We start from the raw sequence: 23168 nt of genomic DNA, 5'->3' as shown, positions 1-23168 counted from the left end.
TTCCATTTTCTACTTTATACACCTGCTTCATCACATTTCAGAGGGAAACATTGTACTTTTACTGCCTAACATTTATCATACAAGATATAAATGTTTACCAATAATTTTTTCATATAAGATTTTACACACAAAACAAATATAATAAGCATAAAATGCATTATTCAAAGATGAAAACAGTGGTTCCCAGCCTCTTTGTTTTGGCTTTTGATCCATTATAACCCAGGAGACATGTCACCTCTAAACTTAACAGCTTCATTTAAAAAAAAAAAATCTAAATAAATAAATAAAAAGTCCATAAGCTAAAAACAGATAAGTGTATCTGAACTTTGTTTTCTCTTCTCACCTCTCTCATTAATCATCTTACGACCCCACAGATTTATCTTGTGAGCCTCTGGATGGGCCCAATCCCTAGGTTGGGAATCACTGGACTAAACTAGCAAACTCCTTACAACATCCTTGGCCCCATCCTGTTCTGTATATGCTATATGCTGCCAATGGCACATAATTCATAAAACACATTATTGAATTCCATTGTTACAGTATGTATGTATAAGTATGTATAGTATGTTCTATTAAGACCAGTGGAAACTTTCATAATTTACTATCTTGTCTGTCTGAAGTAAAGTGCTGGATGGATAAAACTTTCTCCAGCTTAAAAATAAATAAATAAATAAACATTATGTTTGTGGGACAGTGGAATTTGTGTGTGTAGTCATAGTAAGTGTTGGCACTTTCCTCTCCGAGTTGTTGCAACAGGCCTGAACACCATCCAGAGGTGAAAGGTGTAGCAGAATGTTTATGGTTTCCCTGCCAGCAGTCTCTCCCTCACCAAATCCCCTGCAGTGCCTCCCTGTGGCAACACCCAGTAACTGCGTGTTACAGGATCGACTGCCAGGCTGAACTGCAGGGTATGGCAGAGCAGTAGCGCAGTTAGGAGGACATTAACTGGTGACTGTGGCATTACTGGTGCTGCACTCTTAATATAATAAGAATCTACATTTCATTTACTGTATCAGTGTAATACACACACTCTTCTTCTTGTACGTACTGTGTTATTTATTTACTCTTCTGGTCATTCCAGTTTTGTAATCATCCCTTCACCAAACTGAGAGAATAAAATAAATAATAATTAAAAAAAGAACCGTTGTTAAAGAGCATTAGTTTATTTTCCACAGGTTACTTCAGAAACAGGTAATTATGTACAAAATCTGGAATGTTGGATAAATGCATATCAATCATCTCACTGTGGCTGTTTCCAGAGAAACCTTAGAAATACTAGCTATACATTAAAACAGGTGCCTCTGCATTGCAATTTATTGCTGGTTTTACAATCGCAAGTCACTAATGCCATTGTTAACTCTTTTCTCAATTTTTATTTTTTTTTTTTAGAGTATTTACAATTTGATTAGTAAGGTCTAAAGTCCACAGAAGACTGCTAAATAAATAAGAATACGGGAGCGTAAGAAACAGACCAACATGGATGAAGAAAATGTGACAACATGTTTTATCTCCCTAGATTGTCTACAATGTCAGACTGCACGTTTTTTGCCATGAATATAAAGTGACCATTACCCCAGAAATTTTTTCCCCCTACTCTTGGAAAGTCAACAGATATCACCAACAGAATTAAAACAAGTAATATAAACAACAGTTCATCCGTGTCAAATATAACATGTGTGTGAAAACATTTGGGAAAAATGCTCATTACATTGTCATTTGAATAAAATTTTTACCAATTTTAGATTCAGTTTAAAAATTGAGGGTACAGCTTCACTTTCCAACAGCTAACTTTAAACAATAAGACTAATGTCATTAAAAGGGATAAAAATTAAAATCCTATTATATATATTGTACAAACAATTCAGTGGTCGCAAATGTACTGCTGGAATTAATGGGGGTCATTACTTGGTGTGTGAATTCTCTCATTTCCATTTGTTTTGGAAACACGTCTCACTGAAGAGTTATTTACCAGTGAATGAATATTAACAGGCTGATTCCATGCAACTGTAAAAATTTGACGACACTGGCTTTAAAACACACATTTTCCCTCCGACACAGTTCTGAGATGCAGCTGTGACTGGATTAGTTTTTCCAACAGTGTAACTTGATTATTTTTGCACAAATGAACACCAGGAGTTGTGGTATTCGAAGCAACAGACAGTACAAAGCCTTGGGCAAAGTGACACAAACATTCACCTTTACACAATGCAGAGAAATCTTTTTTTTCTTTAGCACTACCATACATATTTCCTGTGCCATTTCATTACCAAAAAAAAAAAAAAAAAAAAGATTCTTTTCACAATATAAAAATCATGTAAAATCATCAGGGATTACTAAAAGGTTGTGTATCTTTTTTTAAAAAAAATGCTATCTGATGTTGCTTTTCTGAATGAAAATAAAGGCTTTAAATATTGCTTCTAAGCCATTATGCTGCAAATGTACTCAAAGGTTGTGAATGTGTGAATATTGCTTGGGTTCTGGGGTCAGGGGTCCTCCCCTATTCAAACAGTTCAAGGTCTATGGCACTTGACAACTTGCTTCTCCCAACTCTATTCTCTGTACAGCAAAGAAAACAAACAAAAAGACTGAGATGCTGCTCCAAAGTGATGAGTAAAAAGCATGAAAAAACATTTGTATAGACACAAAAGGCAAACTGTGGTCTTTTCCCATGTAAAAACTTAAAAACTGCCAGATGCCGAAACCCCTTAAAACACAAACAAACACTCATCTCATCAGTGGCTGCCTGAGAGATGAAGCCCTTAAAAATAAAACATGTGAAAACGTTGACCTGTTCTTATTCGAATATCTTTCTTTAGTCGTCTCCTGCTTTTGCTTTCTGTCCACAACTTCCAAACTTGCTTTGGTTAACTAGCACAACTCACACCTTTCTCTGCTTAAAGGAACAGTTTTACATTTTAGGAAATGTGCATAATCGCTCGTTGGCTTAGCTTATTTTTTTAAATTACTGGATTTTAGAGATGCTAGCATACCGACTGTGTTACCTTTTGACAGAGCAAAGCTAGCTGCCCCCCCCACACCCACAGTTTCCTGTCTATATGATAACTTTTAAGTTAACCGGCTGCTACCTGTAGTTTCAATCTTCTAATGATCTGCCTTGAAGTGAATAAGTGCATTTCCCCAAATGTCGAACTATTCCTTTAAGCAAAAGCTTCTGACTGGCAAAGCAGATTAAGGCTGAGCAAATACACTTCTCTACTCTCATGTTCCCCAAATATCTGAATTTCCATTCCATTTTCCAGTCTCACTAAATGATCACATGCAGAGTGCATTTCTTCAACATCTGAAAGCTGTGATTCATTTAAACTGTGAAGGATTTTTTTTTTCCCCCACACAGCACAGGTAGTGGTCAGGCCAGGTGATATGCTGAGCAGGTGAGTTGCTGTGAGGATATCTGGGATGGACTGAGGACAGGTGTCTGTACGCTGGAGGGTCTTCACAGGTTTATGGAAGCAGAGGGTGGATGATGTCCTCTTCTCAACCTCTTTGATCTTGCAAGAAGAAATAGAGAAAAAAATCTCTCCAAAAAACAAAATCAAAAAAACCACCTTTATCTACATTCGTCTCCACATGAAAAGCACATAACACTGTCCTCCACATAAGATCGCTCGTTTCAACATCTTAAATTAAAAAAAAGGAAAAAAAAAACAAAAGAAAAGAAAGAAAGGCAGAGTGGATGACAGAAGAGAGGGAGCCCTGCCCCCCTAGTGGTCAATTCATGTCTATCCGCAGAAATAAATCCCAATTTATGACAAAGGATTTATGAGTTTTGGACTAAAAAAAAAGAAAACAAAAAAAAGAAAAGATGATCTGTACAGAGACCACAGTAATTATTTGCATCAGAGCAGGTCATATCTTCAGCTTCTTTTGTATAAAAATATACTGTATATACCACAGTGATGGCCTTTTGAGGACTCGTACTTGCAGATGTTCGTTGCTGTCTCACTTTGATCCACTACATTCAGTGGTTTTCCCCGTTTAATCAAGGCTCCCAAGATCTCTAGTATAAATAGTCCCAACAGGTATCAACAGATCAGCCTCTTCTGTGTATAAAAATATGAGAGTCAACATAAATGTCTCTCTTCTTCTTCTTCTTTCCTCTCATAGCACCCCCACCCCACCCCTTCGGAGGTCAGTTTCAGTTGAGTCTATGCTTGCATTTCTCTTACGATAATCAAATCCACAGTGTTTGGAAATGTCTTGAGGAGGGACACTGCATTCCCATGATCGATATTCACAAAGCTGTATCCATTTGCCTGTGGGGGAAAAAAGAAAACAGAAAAAAGAAAAGAGGGTTGATGAAAACGTCCCGGCAGATTTTTTACTTTGTGGAAAGAGCTTTGTGATATTTGTGATATTGTGAATACCTGGATAATTTTATCTCCAGGCTGAAGAATCTTGGATGCCGGTCCCTCAGGCTGGACCCTTGTCACAAATATACCCTGAAATGATGCAAAATATTTAAATCATCAGCTGCAGTCAAACAACTCTTAAATCTGTGGTAAATGAACAAACAGGAAATGAGGATTTCTGTAAAAATCAAACAGATATTGACTGAACTCAGCGCAGCTCACTAAGAAATATAATCACTGGTGTGAATTTACATTGTCATCTGGACGAAATGGGTTTCCTCGACCTCCCACTCCTCCTGATATACTGAAACCCAGCTCTGGATTCTTCTCCACTTTCACACGCATCTGAAACACACCCACATACTTTCATGAGACGTTTATTCACAGTATTTCATTGTTAATTACACAATTCTCCTGTATTAGACTTGAAAAACCACAGCAAGAAATTACTTCTTTAGCTGGCTTCCTAGATAATGTGTATATGAAACTAAATGACTCAAAAGGATATTCAGATTCTTACAGCCTAACTTCCTCAAATTCACTTTTCAGCATCTAAGATAAGATAAGATAAGATAACATAAGATATTCCTTCATTAGTCCCACAGTGGGGACATTTGCAGTGTCACAGCAGTGGACGGTGCAAAGAAAACTAATTGCAAAATGTGAAGAACCAAATACTTAAGAAAGATAAATAATATAGTAAAATAAAAGATGATATGTACAATCAAATACTAGATGTATAAAATACAAAAAGTAGCAGCAGATAACTCGCATGTATCCACAAGTAATTTCATACAAACCTCTTGCTGCATCGAGTCGTGCGGGATGCGTGGGGGCCCTTGGGGCTGCTGGGAGACTTTGAGCATCAGGTAATCAATGAGCTGCTCTCTGGAAGGGTGGCGGGCCATGGGCGCCTGGCTCATCTGAGGACGACCAGAAGAGCCCATCTGACCGTTCATCAAAGGCACCTGGGAAAACGAAAGCACACAGCGATGAAGGAGCGTGTTTCTGCAGGACTTTCTGGCAACCCGCAGATCCGAGAGTCATTTCACAATCAGCGAGTTTTGAATTTCACAATCTCTTTTTGTCTTTTTGCTCGGCAGCCAAACATCTGCCCCTACATGTACAAGACCTACTTTTCTGTGGGGGTCCAGGGTGTAGCTCTGCTGCCCTTGGGGACTGTACACATCATCCTGAAATAGAGGAAATTGATGATTAATACAAAAACAATGCACCCAAACCTCACTTCACTAAAACCTATTTACAACAAAGGATAACAGACATGGCACGCAATTAGATAGTGACATTAACATTTTTCATGTTGGGTAATGACATTAGGCAGTGAGGTGTAGATTTAGAAGAGAGAAATCTGATTAAAATGATGAAAAGCTGAGATTAAACTGTGCTTAGCCTCTATTCAGACACTAAGCAGCATGTAATTGTGAGTATTAGCCTGTTGGAGATAAAGTGAATCATAAATGTCAAGTGGGGAAGAGGTTACACAACACACTCAGACCTCTATCTTCTTTTTAAACCCTCCTCTACAGTTTCTAAAAACCACTTTCTAAAAATCACTTAGATGCAGATTTCTACCACTTACCATCCTCAAACACAGTTTTCATCTCCACACACAAAGTGAGAGGTGATTCTGAAGTGATTGAAAGTTGGAGTGAAGATGATGAAGGAGCAAAGTGAGGATTTGAAGCACAGTTAAAAAGGAAAAGGAAATCATGGTTGCTGAGATTAGTTACAATCACAGGATGATTGGAGTGCGGCAGGGTGGAGGGAGAACGCACAGGGATAATGGCTATGATGTTAAAGAAGCTGGCACGTTTAAAAGGGGGCGTTTTGTACCATATATAACACTTATATTACATATCCGGTTATCAACTTAAGAGCAAAACAAGGAAGGGTTTCCTTAGAGAGAAACTGAGCCTAATGAAAAAGAGCTTAATTTATGCGAACAGGCTTGTCAAATCACAGCTTAGGGTAACACTTTCTGTTGTCAGCGGGATGCAGAGGAAACACAGACTTGCTGTGAATGTGTCACTGGAAATCCAAGACTCTGACTGAACAGACAAACCCGTTTTTTTTTTTTCTCCATAGTACGATGAGCTGTAGATAAAATTAGGTGTGCTACACACAGCTTGTAAATTTTGTGAGGAAGTAGTTTCACTTAGCTGCAGATCTGCTGCAGTCTCTCATTTGTCTCTGATTCTGCAGTGAAGCCACTCAACAAAGTGGATGATGGTACAAAAAACAAGTGGTCCCCTTTTAAACAAGTCTATTTGGCTTAAACAAGAAGGAGCTACACAAACACCCTGTTAGAATACATCTATTTTCTACTCTGAGAAAACATCACATGTGCTAGGAAGGGGGTGTTTGGTCGTGACAAATAATGTATACTTTCATTTGTCTATAACAGGACAAGTGAAAGATGACCTCTGAGGGTCAGTGATCACTTCCCAATGTCAAGGAGAGAAGGAAACAGACATTCCCTTTTCTTCTAAAGGATGTGAAACTAGCATGATCTGGACGCGCCGGCTTAGTATGAGCTGCAGGAGCTAACTACCAAGTTCACAGTACTCACACAGAAGCCCAGAGCTCCGTAGGGCTGTCCCTCTCTGGCATTAAAGACCAGAGACCCTCGGCTGGCATGCATATCCCTACAGCTGCCGTAGTGAGACCAGCTCAGCGGAGCGGTATTGGAATTATAGGAGCGAGACAGTGCGTTCTGAACAGAGCGGACGACATGGAACAACCAGCACCAACCGACATGTCAGCGGTGGCCATGCAATCCACCAAATGAGAATGACATAAAAAGACACAACAGAAAGGTTTACACAGAATAAACAGACAAAACATGCAGAGAATCAGAAGCATTTTGCACACAGACGGGTTAGTAAGCAACGTCACGTAAAGGGTCAGTTCTGTAATGGTGTTTATCCATACAGGTAGCTTTGGTTTTGAGATGTCTAAACAATAAGAGGTGAATTAAATTTCATTTGTGGTGCTCAAAACACTGAAACATTACATTTAACAAATTTCAGGAACATCTCTCTCCATCTATAATTCTCCCAACACTATCATCAGCACGGAATATTTCTTCAGTAGAAAGTAGTTCCAGTAACAAAAATGCTGATATTTGGCCTCAAGATTATTCACATTAACCGAGTCGTTGTTTCTGCTGCTGAATCTTTACCTGTAACTGTTCAATGCTGTGAGTCTTATTGTTTCAGGCTGGCGGCACAAATGTCAGAGAAAGATTTTTTTTTTTTTTAAACCAAGACAAATAAAACCAAAGCTATCTGCAAAGCTATGAAGATCTGAGAAGGTGTGTTTTTTTACTATTTGTGTAGGTGAAACAATCCTTTAAAAAGGGACTAAAGAAAAGCTTTTTATATATTTTAATCTTATTCACATAATGCTGTGATGGTCTTTGGCACTAATGAAGTAATTTTAGCAACATTGCGTGTGAGGAGGAGCATGTTTATACTGTTGGTTCCCTCAGAGTGATCTGGTCATGGGTTATCCAGCACAAAAACACTAACAGTTCATTGTTCTGGAAGCTGGCAGTTATATCTTAGTACTTTTATACCTTCTCCATTTTCTTGGCCTCGATGTGCCGCATCACCTGGTCTCTCCAGTCTGCTGGCACCCTTCCTCCTCCCACCTGTCCAGGGCCGTCCAGGAGCGAGTGCTCGGACTTCACCCTGGTGTTGGGCCTCTTGCTGGGGCTGCCGTGCTGGTAATTGAAATCGCAGACAGACATGGTCCTCTCTGGAAGCTCGTGGGGTTGCGGCCTGGCGCCGAGAGGCCTGGAAGCTCCGGGTACATCGATGCTGTACGTGCGAGCTGACAGGGGTCTCTGCATGGCCTGGCTCATCGCCAGCGGCCCCCTGGCGAGGGTGTGAATGTCCCTGTATGTCATGTATTCCCCCTCTGGCACCTGCATGCGCCTGGGGTCACCCATGGAAGCCGTGGACGTGGTGCTGCTTTGCCTCTGCAGAGTGCTGCTTCTCGGCTGGCTGCCAGTAGAATGAAGTCTCTCCTTAGCCCACATGTCGCCGCTGGGTTTGGGAGCCATGGAAGGCCCCCTTTGCTGCGGCTGTAGAGGGTACGGCGGCGCCTGATTACGATTGGAGTAGTTGGTGTTGGCTAGTGAGTGTGGAGGAGGAGGAGGAGGAGGGAGGTAGCCTTGGTGCTCCGGGGGCATGGGCGTTCTCTGGGACCAGAGGCCATCTTTTGGCATGGCACTGCTTGTGTACTGTATGTTGTACTGAGGAGGAGGGATGCCCATGGCCATGCTGGAGGAGGCTGGATATCTGCTGGTGCTGGCAGGAGGCTTAGAGGAGGAGAGCAGGTCTGAGGAAGATGCAGAGGAGCTGGGGTAGACCTGGAGAGTCTGGTCGTTGAGTAGCTGACTGGCTGACTTGCTCCTGACTATGCTCTGGCCCTGAGCTCCTGGGCCCGGGCCGGCTCCTGCCATCCTCGTCATTGCTGCCGTATCATAGGAGTCATCGTCCCCTTCAAAGGAGTACAGCCTCATGCCCCCTGTTTCTATGTTGCTGACGCTGTGAGACTTCATCACCTGTGGGGGATGGCACCTTTTGTCTGGAGACAGTTCCTCTGTGCTGCGAGACAGAGACATGTCACTGCTGGCTGTCACGCCTGTCGAGGCCACATGCACAGCAGATGTCTCCACTCTCATGGCTTGACTTTTGTTCCCCAGACTATTGATGCAGTCACTGACCTGCTGGTTTCCATTCTGTAAATGCTCCAGGTTGTCATTGCTAAAACCCTGCTTGCTGTCTAAGTCATCCCGGGCCACTGAACCATTCTTGGTTTTTCCCAGCTCATCCAGCTGAACCATGTTGTCGGTCGGCAGCTTGGACACGTTCATATTGATCTGGTCCCACTTGGTGTAGGTGTTTTCCATGCCGTTGTTAAATCCCTTCTCAATGAAGGCCAATCTGGCTTCCATGGACAGGTCGTAGTCGCCCAGTTTTTCTGGCGGGGTCTGCTGGGTTTTCAAAAGGGCTTGAAGAGACGTTTCAGAGCCATTACCATTATGGAGGAGAGGGGTGGTGTCTTTAGGCTGGTTCATATTCTCATCTTCTTGCCTAAAACGTAGGAAAAAAAAAAGAACTTGTAGTACACAGCAGGAGAAGAGTCTTCTTTATTACTCCGTGTTCAACATGCTGAAGAAGGATACCTACCGGCTTTTTGGGAGGAAGGGCATTTTTGCCTCTCTCTCGGGGGTGCACAGAGAGTTGTCCTGACTGCTGTCAGTGGTCAGAGACACTGAGTCGGACATGCGGGACGGTGATGAACAGTTACTGTTGTTCTGGTTGCTGTTGGCCACTGTGTCATCCAGCAGAGAGTCTGCGTCTTTCCCATCATCTGTTCATGAGAAATATCAGTGAGTGTACGGTATCGCCACAATATCAGTTGTCCACTTCAAATACTACATGTCAGTGACAACAAAATCTTTACCTTTTTTGTCCTTACTTAAAGTCACTACTTTAGGCTGGTTGATGGAGATCTCAATAAGAGGCGGTCTCATTTCTGCAATTTTCATCTCCTCCTCTTCATCCGACAGCTCCTCAGAATCCTGAAGAAAAACAATCATTTTCTTAAAGCTGCATTTTTCAGATAAAGGTTTATTACATTCTTGCTTTACTTTATATTGTGAGAACTCCTAATAATTTTGAGGGCTAATTATTTGCGAACCTCCAGTGTGTCCTCATGGTTCATCATGGAGCCCTCTGAGGATTTGAGTGGGACTCTTTGGGAGCTGTAAGACGTGTCTGAGGTGTCTTTTGATTCCAGTGCAGAGGGATTGTGGGCGGATACTTGGCGCTCCTTGTCTGACGGCATACCGTTGGGGCAAGGCGCCTCTATCACCTGCGCAACCACAGTCCAGGAGGTCAAGATATTGTATTAAAAAATATTCCTTCACTTGGATGTAGAAAATGTGTTTTATTAAAAAGGAACTCAAGTGAGGTGAACAAAAACACCCACGTCCTTACCTTAACACCCACGTCCTGCACTCCAATATGGTTCCTCTCGATCGGTTTTGGATCTTTCCCCGACTCGTCACTTGACTCATCCTCCTTCAGCCTGTGAGCCACAGACTGGGCGGTCTTCACCATGTTCTTCAGCTCGTCTGGGTACGGTGTGGGGTAGCGCTTCAGGTTTCCCTCCTGGAGGAATACAAGCAGACTTCAAATCAAAAATAATGTGACGGCGCGGGGAGTGGTGAAATGTTAGTTTGAAGAGATGATTTTCCCCACTAGGTCTGGACAACAAGTGAGTGTTCAATGGGAGCTGCGTGGAGAGCGATGTGCATGACGTGCATTCAATATCACACAGAAACATTTCCCCGAGATAAACTGGCACTAAGGATGAATGTTTTAAGAAACTTTAGTTTTATGCTTAGAGAGTTTTATGCTTAGAGCCATCTGTCAAATTCGGCGAGTAAAGATCTCCTATGACCTCCAACAATGTTTTACTACAAAAAAAAGTTGCAGAAAATGGGACATGAGGGACCTTTTATGTGAAAACAGCTACAACAAAGTGAAGGTTGTTGCCTAACTCTGCTTTAATGGCCCTTGCAGCTGTGGTAAATCATGTCACCACAGTCATTTTCCTTTCCCAATTATGTGAACAGTGACAAATGTGGGACACTAACCCTTGGGGGTGTTTCTCTCTCATCCTTGTCCTCGTCGCACTCAAAGGCCACCTGAGCTCGGTGCTTGCGTTGTTCCTCCCAGAGAGTCGGATTGAAGCTCTCAGAGTCAGAGTTGGGAATGTCTGTGTAAGAAAAAAAAAAAAGAAGAAGAAAGAAGCAGAAATCAGGATGTGAATAATTTCTTAGCTTTTAATTAAGGCTTTGTAAGTCATCCCCACTGAGTTCAGTTCATGCAAATCTGACTTTGACCACAAGGTGGTGCAAAGACAACATGACTGCCTGCCAATAAATAGAAAGAGTTGTGTGTGAGGAACTTGAAATTCTGAAGTTAACCCCTTTGAGCTCTTGGAAGTGTTGTTCTCATAAACTGCTTTCAAATGAAATAGTATTTAAAAAAAACAAAAAACAAAAAGGAACTGTATTTTGAAATGCTTGACCCTGTTCTTCAATCTGACAATCCAGCTAAATTATAAAATGTAAAACGGCAAATTTATTGCTCACCAGTAAAGCAAAAACATAAAAAGTACAGTACTTGCGCAACAAATTTACTTGGCTCCATCTCACGCCTTCGCTATCACTCCTGTGTGACTTTAACGCGTTGGTAAGGAAGAAGCGAGAATGCTGTGAAAATGACATCATGATGGTTGTGGTTCTAATATTGCTGCTTTCCTGAGACTCTGCAATTGCATCTTGCATTGCTGCTCTGCTCTCTCTGTTGTGTCTGTCATGTCTGTGGCAACTGGTGCAACCAATTTGAAACTTGACCAAGAGTATCATTGCAAATACATGCCCTTCTGTTTTTTTTTCAAAGTTGATGTCATTTTCTCATGTTTGCACACACACGTTTGTACACCGTAATTAAAAGCTAGTCCTTCAAGCTCTAGAGTGCAAATCAGTCAGTGTGGTTTCCTGTGTTAAAATGCTCTTTATCTCTGTATGTATATATTTAAAGGACCAGTGTCTAAGATCAAGGGGGATCTCTTGGTAGAATAATATTCATACTTATGTTTTCATTAGTCTAAATCACTTGAAACTAGAACTAGATATCATTACATCCTACAGACAGAGAATCTCACCATCATGCAACTAAATTCTGATAAGGTGATCTTACTTTTAGATTTCTAATTTCTAATTCTAAGCCGACATCAGCTAAACTTAGATCATATCAAGAAGTGGTTGTCTACAACTTTAACACCACACACCAGATTGTGAATTTGCAGTGGATAATATGAGTCACCTCGTGTGTACTCTCCATATCAACGTGTAGTAAAACATAATAATGGCAGTCAGGTCATGACTTATTCCAGCTTCTCAGGAAAAGGACAAGGAAACAGATAAAGCTCTTTTGGAGAAATTACCACTAAGTACTATGGAAAATGGTACAAAGCAGATGACTGGCAGAGAGCAAATAGAGGTGAGAACTACAGTCACCTTTGTGGTGGTGCAACATTATCTTAAAAATCAAGCAGCTGACTCTCAACCATCTCAGCAGTTCAAGCATGCAGATCTTGAACCGCTAATTACTCTGAAGCTGAGCTGCATCAGGGTCAGTGCAAGCTGTCTGGTGCAACAGGAAACCAAACCAAAATAACAGCTGCTTGACAAGCGAAGGAGACTAGTGTTTCTTCTGCAGCCTTGGTCTCAGGTAACGACGACCCTCATCAAATATGGATTCAGGGATCCCTGCAGGTCACCTGTAGGACTGCTATGAATCAGATGGTAGCTGTAGTCATGGTGAGGCCTGAGAATCTTACATCAAAATTCAAATTCATTTATTTTACCTAAAAATTTGATCTTAGTGACTTATTTTATTCAACTTTTTTATTTTCAAGCTGGATATGTACCGTCACCTTCCCCAACCTTTGTTTTATCTTATAAATTGTGCTCATATGAGTCATACAAGTAAAGTTGTATGAGTTAAATGACTGCTTGGTAGCACTGATTAATTAACGAGCCCCAGTCTTTAATACCCAGCTTTACTGCTAAGAACTGATTAATGAAAACAGGTCAGAAACATTTGCAGTTTGAGCGTCTGTCAGATGAATCATGGGAGAATATAAAAGAGAAATTAAGTCTTGTTGAGTGCACAGTACTCACAGTCCTCAGTCCTGGTTTGCTGCGGGAACATGTAGTTAGTCAGCACGGTTTTGTGTGTCTCTGGATCCTCCTCTTTCTGGAGAGGGATCAGCGGCTTTGACTGCGGGAGACAAAAAGTAGGTTTGCGTGTGCTAACTGCAATCAGCAGGACTTTCACTTTCACGACCCTCAGTGTAGAAAGAGTGTCCCGGTGTTCTCTCTCTGTGCCTCGCTCCTGCGTGGCAAGTAAACTGGTCGACATCACGCAAAAGACGATGGAGGGAAAAACACATCCCAAGATGCACCGAATGATGTTTCCTCCAAAATCCCCACAGTTATTCAGAACGGAGTTTCTTTCCTTCTAATCTGCTTCGACTGGGACGTTACTTAAGTACATCAGGGCGTCTCTTCCCATCATCCATTCCTTGTCGAAGCCCCATCAGTGTCCCGTAGGCCCCGTCACAAATGTAGCACCTGCTCCTTGTGTCTCAGTGCCTGTTGCCTCTTTTGGGTTTAATTTCTGCCCTGCTGACACGACACGTGCTGGGCTCCTGACACCCAGTAAGTAAAGCTAAATTATATAGCACCTTTATGGTGTCACAAAGTTTTTAACAAGTCTGTAAAATTGAAGGAAATGACCATCCTCACACACTATAATGCCCCAAAAACCTCTGTAAAAGAACTGTTTGTACAAATAAGATTTCAGAGAAAATTAAAAACAGCCACCTTGATAGATCTCATGTTTATATGAAAGCTGATTCACGAGCCTGGAGACAAAAGCACAGCCGTAAAGCCCTGGTTATATGACCCTAAAGCCTTGCCTGTGCAGCATCCTGTTAAGAATTCAAAAAGACTGACTGTGGAGAGCCTCGTAAGTGATAAGAAAAATTTTATTCAGTATTCAAGAGGCAGCTGACCTGAGGCCAGGACAGGGGAGATGTGGGCTCCACAGCTGATCTGAACAGCAGTTTTTCTGCAGCAGTCTCATAGAGCTGCAGTTTTTCTGTGACAATTTGTTTAGACATTCGAACAGAGACCTACAATAGTCCAGCCAGGATGAGAAAAAGGCATGAATAATTGATTTGTATAATGCAGTAAGAATCAACAGACTGTAATTTAGAAATATTTATAAGCTTGGAAACACAAACACACTGCAGCAATGCAGTCTTCTCCAACCTCACTTTTCCTTTGCACACATAAAAACCCCTCTGCTAAGCTTGTTATAAGTAGTTCCACAATTCCTTTCCCATGCAAAGCTACACTGCTTTAACAAAGTAGGACTCCAACACACTTCCTCACACACGAGCTGACCACACTCAGACATTTCCACTTCAGTTAGTCTTATCTTGTGTCCGGTTGAGGGCCGCATAGGCCGAGGCAGATGTCCAAATTTCAAGTACCCTGATCTCTCATTTAAGTCCGCCTTACTTCCGACTAGCTGCTGCTGCCTTATCTCATAAACAGACCTCATCATTCAGGTTTGTGTCATACCACTTTGACAGGCTTAACAGGCTCATCTACAACACCATACTGTAAGCCCTTAAACATTTACTACGGTCATGACATTCATTAGGATCCTCCCACACTTTGAAGATGTAGAGTTTAGGGTTTCACCATCCGACCTGCGATGCCATTTGGCACGTTTCGATCAAATGTCCTCCTGGAAGTGGTTTGCTGCATTTTTAATGTGTTTTCCTGTGAGCTATTTGACTTAGGTAGATTAATTTATACCTTAATGCAGTGGCCAGTCACGTAAACCCGCTTAAATTACAGTCTCTATAGCACGGACAGTTGTCTCACAGCTCTGAACCCAGTAGCACCTTTTGTGTTTTATTCATAATACATGTGATCTTACCTGATTTTCAGACAGCCACATTGCAGTCATCTGGTTCAGTTTAGTGAAACTGTAAGGAAGATTCTTCAACCTGCAGTGGAACAAAAACACAGGTACTCAGCAAACTAAAAGGCTCACAAACCTAAAGCACGTTTCTATATCATTCCCGTGTTATGTATTTTATTTTAGTCTATATCAAATTCCTTGTGTGAGCAGAATTTAATCTACAAGGGCCCACTATAAAGCTAGTGTGCAGCTATATTTCATTTTTATTTCATTTAAAAAAAAAAAAAAAAAAACCCAAAAAAACAAAAAACAGTCAGTGCTGTGGGGAGGTGGCCAAAGTTATTCAGTGTACTTGGCACAGAGCAGACAGGAGGAATGGAAAACCCCTGATTAAAACCTCAATCAGGCTTTAGTTTCCAAACCCATTTTCAATCTGGCCAGAATTAAGATCATTCACTCATGACGTTGTAATTAGTAAGTAATATTTCAGAGTATGTGTGTATGTGTGTGTGTGTATGTGTGTGTGTGTCTTCTTGCAAGAATGAAACTAAGACATTCATTTGTTTTCACCAATGTACACAGTTCAAAATGAAACCTCAGGAATACCCATCAAAAACGGCAGAGAAAAGAACTGCGAGAACAGAATATTTTTTATTTTGTGATTAAATCAGCTGATCATCCAACACCACATGGCGACATCTTTAAATGTCTTGTTCTCTCTGACCAATGGAACAATCTCAAACTGATTCAAATTATAAGGATATAAAACGGAGAAAAACCTGAGAATGTGGAGCTGGAGATCAATTTGAATTTTTTGCTCAGAAAATGAAAATGATTTTTAGAATAGTAAAATAATCCAAAATATATATATATATAAATAAAAAAATCAGTATTTTGTCCCTGCACTTGACCTTCATTATGCATGCACACTGTCAATCCAGACTCACTTGTTGTTGCTAAGATTGATGACCTTGAGCTTCTGCATGTCACCCATCTCCTCAGGCAAAGACTCCAGCTTGTTGGAATGTAGAAACAGCACAGTTGCATTCTTCCAGTTGCCCATCTGTGGGGGGAGGAAACCGAGAAAACCAGGCTGACATGATGCACCACTCAACACACACACACACACACACACACACACACACACACACACACACACACACACACACACACACACACACACACACACACACACACACACACACACACACACACACACATCCACAAATATACTTTAGTGTGCATGCTCTACCTCAGGGGGAAGCTGGGTGAGGAAGTTGTGATCTGCAGCAAAGGTGCGCATGCAGACACACTGGCCAACGGAGGAAGGCAAGGCTTCAATCTCATTGAAACTGCAGTCCAGCTCCTCCAGAGATGTCAGCCTGAGACAACAGGAAGTCAGAGGAGAAAGAGAGGAGGACTTTAACCATGTGGTGCAAGTGCTGGATACACTGTTCATATACTTTTATACTTTTCATTCATACCTGGTGCGATATCTGTAATGGTCTGAGCAACTTCAGCTCATTCACAATGCTACTGATAGAGTCCTGACAAAGATCAAGAAAACTGAACACAACACATCAGGCCTGAGGTCTTTTCACTGGTGTCTAGTGTTTCAGAGAACAGAGTTTATAGAATATAGAGCCTATAAATCTTTCAGTGGCTTAGGAGCAAAATACATCACTGACTGTCTGGGCCTCTTGGCTTCTCAGGTCATCAGGCAGAGGCTGCAACTGTTCCCAGAGTGTAAACTAAACGTGGAGAAGCAGCACTCTCAGAGCTGGAACAAACTTCCAGAGGATAACAGACTTGCACCAACTTTGACCACCTTCGAATCTGGGTTTAAGACTTTCATATTCTGCACTACCTTTAACAGAACCTTAGACACTCGTCAGGAGCATCTTTATCTTTCCTGTATTTATGACACTCTTTAATTTCCTCTAAAATTATGAATTTTAATGTTTTTATGCTTTTCTTTTACATTTTTTAATGTAAAATGTACTTTGAATTGCTTTTGTGTATGAAATGTTCCAAACAAAGAAACTTGCCTTGACGTAAACACTATATCACAGATATGGGATGCCAACATGGTAAAATAAGATCTCCTAGTCCGTCAAACAAGGTGGCATCACAGGGGCATCATGAGATTGTGAAATGTTTCTTTATTTCTCTACAAAAAACATGGGCAACATTTCAATATAACCATTTCCTACGCAGGCAAATATACTATAAACCAACTACACAAAACCTCCCAATACACTGACAAGAAGGGGTTAAGTTCGTGTTCAAACACAGAACTCAGATCAACTTTGGTTCAGACCAGTTAGCGTGACAACATCTTACAGTATCAGCGAAATGCTTAAAGACATTTACACCAAAGCGGATGCGTCTTAAAAGCTTTATGGACGTCATTTAAAAACAGTAAGGTTTTTAAACAGAGCTCGTGGTGACCGAGAAGTGCAGTGCAGCTGGGGCTTTCTGCTGAATGAAAAATGCAAATGCACTCTGGGGATTCAGATGAATGCGAAGGGAGCCTGACCTGTGGGAGAGCTATTGTGTTATAGCACCATCAAACTCCAAAACACCGGATTTGACCCCGTACCTGCCGTAGGGGGTATACAGACCACGGACGAGCAACACAGTGCAGCAACACTGTGCGGAATAAAATCAGCTGCGTATAAATGAAAAAAAAAAGAAAGAAATCAGCTTGCTTAAGCTAAAATCCTTGCATGGGATTAAACTAAACCATAGGCTTTGTCACATAATCTGTGTCAAAGTACACAAGGAGACACTCTCTAACATAAGGGATAATTGACGGTGTTTGGAAACAATGAATTAGAAATAAAACTGCACAGCTGTAAAAGTAACTGTCAGTTGATGCAGATTTGTTTCTGTCATTTCTGTGGAAGTGAACTGATTTAAAAAAACAAAACAAAACAAAACAAAAAAAAACCAAAATATAGATGGATTAAATTGAAGTCTAATCTTTGTGCTAGACAACAATGATTTAGAGTAGATGGAGGGTCAACATGTCGACCTGCCTCGCCCACTATAGCCTCAGCAGCTGTTGACTGCGAGGTTTACCTGTCTGCTGCAGACAGCATCAGTCTGAGAACACCCACAGCTGATTGAATCTGTCAGTATTGCATCGGCGGGTCATCAGGGCAAAGATTACCCAATAAAGCAAACCTCAAACTGTTTCCATAAATCAATGTGACAGACTAAGAACCGTGACTTTTCATTATTGTCATTCAGACTTCGCAATCATAGCCGTTATTGGTAATTCAATATCATCAGCATTGGACCAAGACAAATAAAGCATCGGAACGCATTATGTTAAATGGGAAATATCTGACAGACGTTTCATGCGATCAGTGGACGGCAGATGAAAATAATCCACTGATCTCAGTCGTTATTCTGCTGATATTAAAGCGACTGCTGTAACGCTCACCCTCCAACAGAGTCTGGCAAGTACATCAGCTGGTTCTCATCCACCTTCAGCGCGGTCAGCTTCTTCAGTGAGCCTAAAGAAAGAGTTAGAGAGACAGAGGAACACAGGGAATTAGAGAGATGCAGCAGCTCAGGGCAGTCATTGATTATCACTTGCTGTTGCACCACAAAGAGGAATATCAATTACAGCTGTTAATTGGATTAATTCATGCTATCGTCAATACAGTTATCAGTTCTGTAGTAATCAACCCTGACTTCTACAGCGCTGTCCATCTGGACTCCTCTGATTTTATCACAAGATTTTATTCATCTGGTCTTAACTCATGAACATCACCATTCTCCCCAAAAGATCCATATCCATATTATCAGTTTGGTTAGTCCATAGTTTATATGTAAATCTGATCCAAGTTTCCTCTCACTCTCAAGTTCCATTGATCAGTGAGGCCAAAAGGAACTAATAAAAACTCCCCAGTATCTGAGAAGTAAGAAATTAAAATCAGAAAGCAGCAGTAATGAGATGTAGCTGCATTTTCATTTGTTCTATAACCGAACTTGTGGAATAATTTTGAGAATCCTTTGGTTAAAATTAAGCATCTCGTGGCACTACTGAGACTATATTATAACTTGAGAAAAATTGTAATTGTATCCTCTTCTGTGATGATTTCTGTCAGTGTGACTGTAGAAAGTTGGTGGAGAGTTATGAAAATGCATTTGAGCTACACAGGAAAAACATTGTCAAGTCATCTGTGGGAATTAGATCATTATAATACACAGGAATGAAAAACGCACGCGCGTTTGTGTGTGTGTGTGTGTGTGTGTGTGTGTGTGTTGTAGTCTTCACCGATGGAGCCGGGCAGCTGTGTGAGGGCATTGTTGGAGAGCAGGAGGTCCTGCAGACTCTCACAGCCGCAGATCTGCTCGTCCACCATTTCCAGGTTGTTCTTGGACACGTCCAGGTAAACCAGCTGTTTTAGCATCCCAAGCATCTGGATCAATCAAACGGGACACACACAGAATTATCACTGATATCTCAGTATTCATTTATGCCGATGATTACACAATAGTATTGGTTGGAAACAATATGTAAAATCGTCCCCGGCTGAGAGGTAAAGTAACTTCCTCTCAGGTAGGAGAATCACAGACGTGATGTTAAGCTTAAGTTGTGTTTTCCATTTTTTTTTTTTTTGAATGGAAAATTATATAAAAAGGAAAACAGTGGCTGTGTTCAGTTTTTGCTTTATATGCTTCACGGACGCCGTCACTTATTAAAGGCCAGACTGTGATTACAGCTGATGCTATTCAAAGGCTGGCAGCAGAACTAATGCTTTAATTATGACCCACTTACAAACAAGCCAGTCATTTGGATGAAAAATGAATCTCATGTAACACATTCAGACTATCAAAGCATCATTATAAATTAATTATGTTCAAAGAAAGTAATAACTTAACAGCTGCAGATATTTTTGTAAAGCAGTCCTGGGGCATCTGCAAATCCAAAAGTCTTCTTTTTTTTTTTTCCTCTGTAAAAATGTCTAATTGTGCTCATCCAGCAGGAGAATCACTAAACTGCAGCTCCTCCACCGCTGTTTTTTTCAGCGAGCTGAAAGTATGATGTAAAGTGACTGTGGTTTGTTTTGATGAAGATTTAAACAGACACTTTAGTTTGAAAATCACAGGAAATAATCTCAGGATTATTTTCAAGGGGGAGAGTAAGCAATGAAAGTATGCGAGCATGGAGCATGACTGTAAATTATACCCCAGGTAAAAACGTCAGTCTGTTCCCGTCCATCCACAGCTCCTTGATTCCAGTCAGCTGCTCCAGCACCTCAGGCTTCACATGTGAAGAGGAGAAAGGAGGTTAAGTGATTGGGACGTGTGTCTGAGTGTTTAAGGGTGTGTTTGTGTGTGTGTGTGTGTGTGTGTGTGTGTGTGTGTGTGTGTGTGACAGAGAGGGCCTGCTGGGTAGAGACAACACCTTAACTCATAAACAAGATAAAAATTAACCGTGAAGCAATTTATTTTTTTCCACTTTAATTATTGTGCAATAACAACGTTATCTCGCAGAGAAATTAGAATGAGCACTTATTGTTTGTGCACCTAAAAATGAAGGAGAAGGAGAGGGAGCAGATTAAGGAAGGAGGAGGTGAGGTCACCACCAGAGAGGCAGAGAGCCCTGGGCGCTGACAGACCGACTGACAGATACTCACCATTTCAGTGAACTCATTACTCCCCAGGTCCAACCTCTCCAGCTGCGTGAGTTTCTGAATGCTCCTGTAGACACAAAGGACAAACAGGGAGTGAGACATCAAAAAAAAAAAAAAAACTAAACTGCATCCTTTTGATAAAAGGGAGAAAGAAACTTTCTTCTTTTTTTTCAGATTATCTGTGAATTTCTGGGTTATATTTTGGGTAGCATACATGCTCTGTCTTTGTTCCTCTCACTGAATAATTTTATGAGGAAATAAATACCATTTAAAGCTCAGGCGTGACAGAAATATGCTTTGAATAATGGAAAATGTGACGTATGCTAGCCCTAAGCCTTGCTCTAGAATTTTCTCTCTGCATTCAGGTCACAGTCTCACATTCTCTGCTACACTGTAAACAAGCAGATAAAAACCAGGACTATTCAACTGTTTATTGTATTTAAATCATCACCAGTGACAGAAAAGTAGAGTTGAAAGACTCTTAAAGGCTCGAGTCACAATAGAGAATGAGCATCATGCTTCCATTCCTCACAATCTACTGGGGAACTTAAAATATCACAAAACATTCACAACTCTGCTTTTGAACTGACATCACACCCACACACACAAAAGTCTCAAACAGCGAGAGTTAAAGATCTGCAGGAGTAAAATAAAACACACAGTCCACTGCTTCAGTGTCCTTGATTGAAAGATGTTTCTCTTCATAAAATATGACAGGGTCAGGTGATTAAATGATATAACTCTGGCGTGATAAAGAATTGTGAAACACAAATTAGTTTAAGATGATAAGGAGAATGTTTCAAATCCAAAATTTCCTGAAGAGTGAATCACAAAGTTTAAAAAAAAATAATCCTAAACACAAACCAACGCATGAGACCACGAGTGGAGATGAAAAAGAGATGTTCTGCGTTCTGTTTGGGAACAGATATGATGTTACTTCCACAGCGGGGATGAACCATGCATGAGATTCAGCGCAGGATAAGAGAGCAGAGGCCCAGCAACACCACTCCTCCTCATAAAATAAGAATCTCAGCCATATGGCGCAAATTATAAATGTGATTTAAGCCCAGTGGTTAATTCTTTTTTGTGCTTGGTGCGATATATGAAAACATGAATCACGTCGATGTGCTCGAGCATTAGCCATCTTTGGCAAGAACACCAGAGACCCCCGTGCGAGCTGAGAGGGGTGAGAATGAGCTGTGCTGGCTCGTGTAGAACGTGAGTTCATCAGTAAAAAAAAAAACAAAACAAAAAAAACAAACACTGTGGCTTATGACCCCAAGTTGTGAGGAACACAGCAGCCTTCTTTAAAATACAGATAAACATTTGGTTTATGCATGTGCTTGGTGTGTGTCTGTGCACCGAGAGAGAAGAGGCTGCTCTTTCTATGTGGACGCTCTGAAAAGACTTTCCTGCACCCCCTTTGTGCACGCACACATTTGTTTACATCTCTGAAATGCTTGTGTGTTGCTCTGGCAACGTTCCCGATAATTAGTCCTTTTCTTTGTCAGGGCTCCAGCCTTTAACAGGTCTGGCCTCTGTCACATAAACACAGCCAGAAGAGAGGATCCGCTCTGAGCCTCAGCACTGCACTGCTCTTTATACACGACTGGCCCGTCAGTCAGCCGGTGAAAAATAAGAAAAAGGAAAAGTGAGTGAGATAACAAAAGGAAGCTCAGCCAGAGGCAGGAAGGACAAAAAAGGCAAATGGGGAAACGTAGTTTTGAAATGGAATGATACAGCAAGTGAAGCATGAGTGACGACAGAAAGAAAGTAGCTCCCCCGCCAGTCACCTGGAGCTTTCTCAAATATTCGTGGGACGTTTAGTCTCCCAGTGGCACTCTAACCTTCTCAAATGGTGAAATAACCCTCACCGCTGTCTCAGAAGAGGATTATAAAACCTGTCACAGCAAGCAGCCAAGTAAAGGGGGCTCTTATGTAACCCAGTGGAATTTAATACTACAGTTAGAGGTGTGGGGAGTGAATCTAGAGGAGGGAAAAAAGAGGCAGGATGGAGGACACAGCAGAGACGTTGCTGGGGTTGTGAGAGGAGGGAAACAGCGAGGAAGGAAGGAAGGAAGGAAGGAAGGATAAAAATGCGTGACTCGCTTCAGGACGCAAACATGACACTCGCAGAGACACGGCTCTTTCATTCTGAAAACATGGGAAGTAAAAACCACTTACTTTGGCAGCATCTTTAACTGGTTCTCCCTCAGCTCCAAGATCTGTAATTTAGTCAACCTGCAACCAAGTAGAAAAGCCAATCAACAACATTAAGCAATGCAACAACTGACAACAAATGACAGTCCAACATCTGATCTTCATACTGTAGTAACTATATTTATATGAATTACTTGACTAACTATCTGCCTGTTAGTTAGTTATTTCATTTTAACATTTATTCTTCAGCATTTTGCAGGTTTATCTGCTACAAACCAGCCATGATGTCAAACTCCATGACATTTAACTCAACAAACAAAGGCTCTGGTGTAATTATCTCTTGTACTAAAGTAGGGTGACCATACAGAAAGTAG

General features: G+C 41.3%; 1 protein-coding gene across 2 annotated transcripts in view; it reads right to left on the bottom strand.

The window, feature by feature from the left end:
• Positions 1–1142: 1142 nt before the first annotated feature.
• erbin (erbb2 interacting protein) overlaps positions 1143–23168 on the bottom strand; it is a 51907-nt gene continuing 29881 nt past the window's right edge. Inside the window, exons 7-27 of one of the 2 annotated variants that reach the window (XM_056404071.1) lie at positions 22819–22875; positions 20638–20701; positions 20187–20261; positions 19272–19416; positions 18432–18504; positions 16233–16362; positions 15928–16043; positions 14996–15065; positions 13162–13261; positions 11065–11186; positions 10403–10576; positions 10104–10277; positions 9867–9984; positions 9590–9773; positions 7969–9493; positions 6961–7104; positions 5507–5563; positions 5171–5338; positions 4623–4715; positions 4386–4460; positions 1143–4274 (exon numbers count right to left, since the gene is read on the bottom strand). In XM_056404071.1, coding sequence (XP_056260046.1) covers positions 4167–4274; positions 4386–4460; positions 4623–4715; positions 5171–5338; positions 5507–5563; positions 6961–7104; positions 7969–9493; positions 9590–9773; positions 9867–9984; positions 10104–10277; positions 10403–10576; positions 11065–11186; positions 13162–13261; positions 14996–15065; positions 15928–16043; positions 16233–16362; positions 18432–18504; positions 19272–19416; positions 20187–20261; positions 20638–20701; positions 22819–22875 — 3772 coding nt within the window. In that variant the 3' untranslated portion in view covers positions 1143–4166. The remainder of the gene's footprint in view (positions 4275–4385; positions 4461–4622; positions 4716–5170; positions 5339–5506; positions 5564–6960; positions 7105–7968; positions 9494–9589; positions 9774–9866; positions 9985–10103; positions 10278–10402; positions 10577–11064; positions 11187–13161; positions 13262–14995; positions 15066–15927; positions 16044–16232; positions 16363–18431; positions 18505–19271; positions 19417–20186; positions 20262–20637; positions 20702–22818; positions 22876–23168) is intronic. The other variant, XM_056404072.1, reaches the window with a different exon arrangement.

The sequence above is a fragment of the Seriola aureovittata genome, chromosome 18 (assembly GCF_021018895.1).
Source record: "Seriola aureovittata isolate HTS-2021-v1 ecotype China chromosome 18, ASM2101889v1, whole genome shotgun sequence".
Lineage (NCBI taxonomy): Eukaryota > Metazoa > Chordata > Actinopteri > Carangiformes > Carangidae > Seriola > Seriola aureovittata.
The sequence above is the reverse complement of the archived record's forward strand: the minus strand, read 5'-3'. Positions and strand labels throughout refer to the sequence as shown.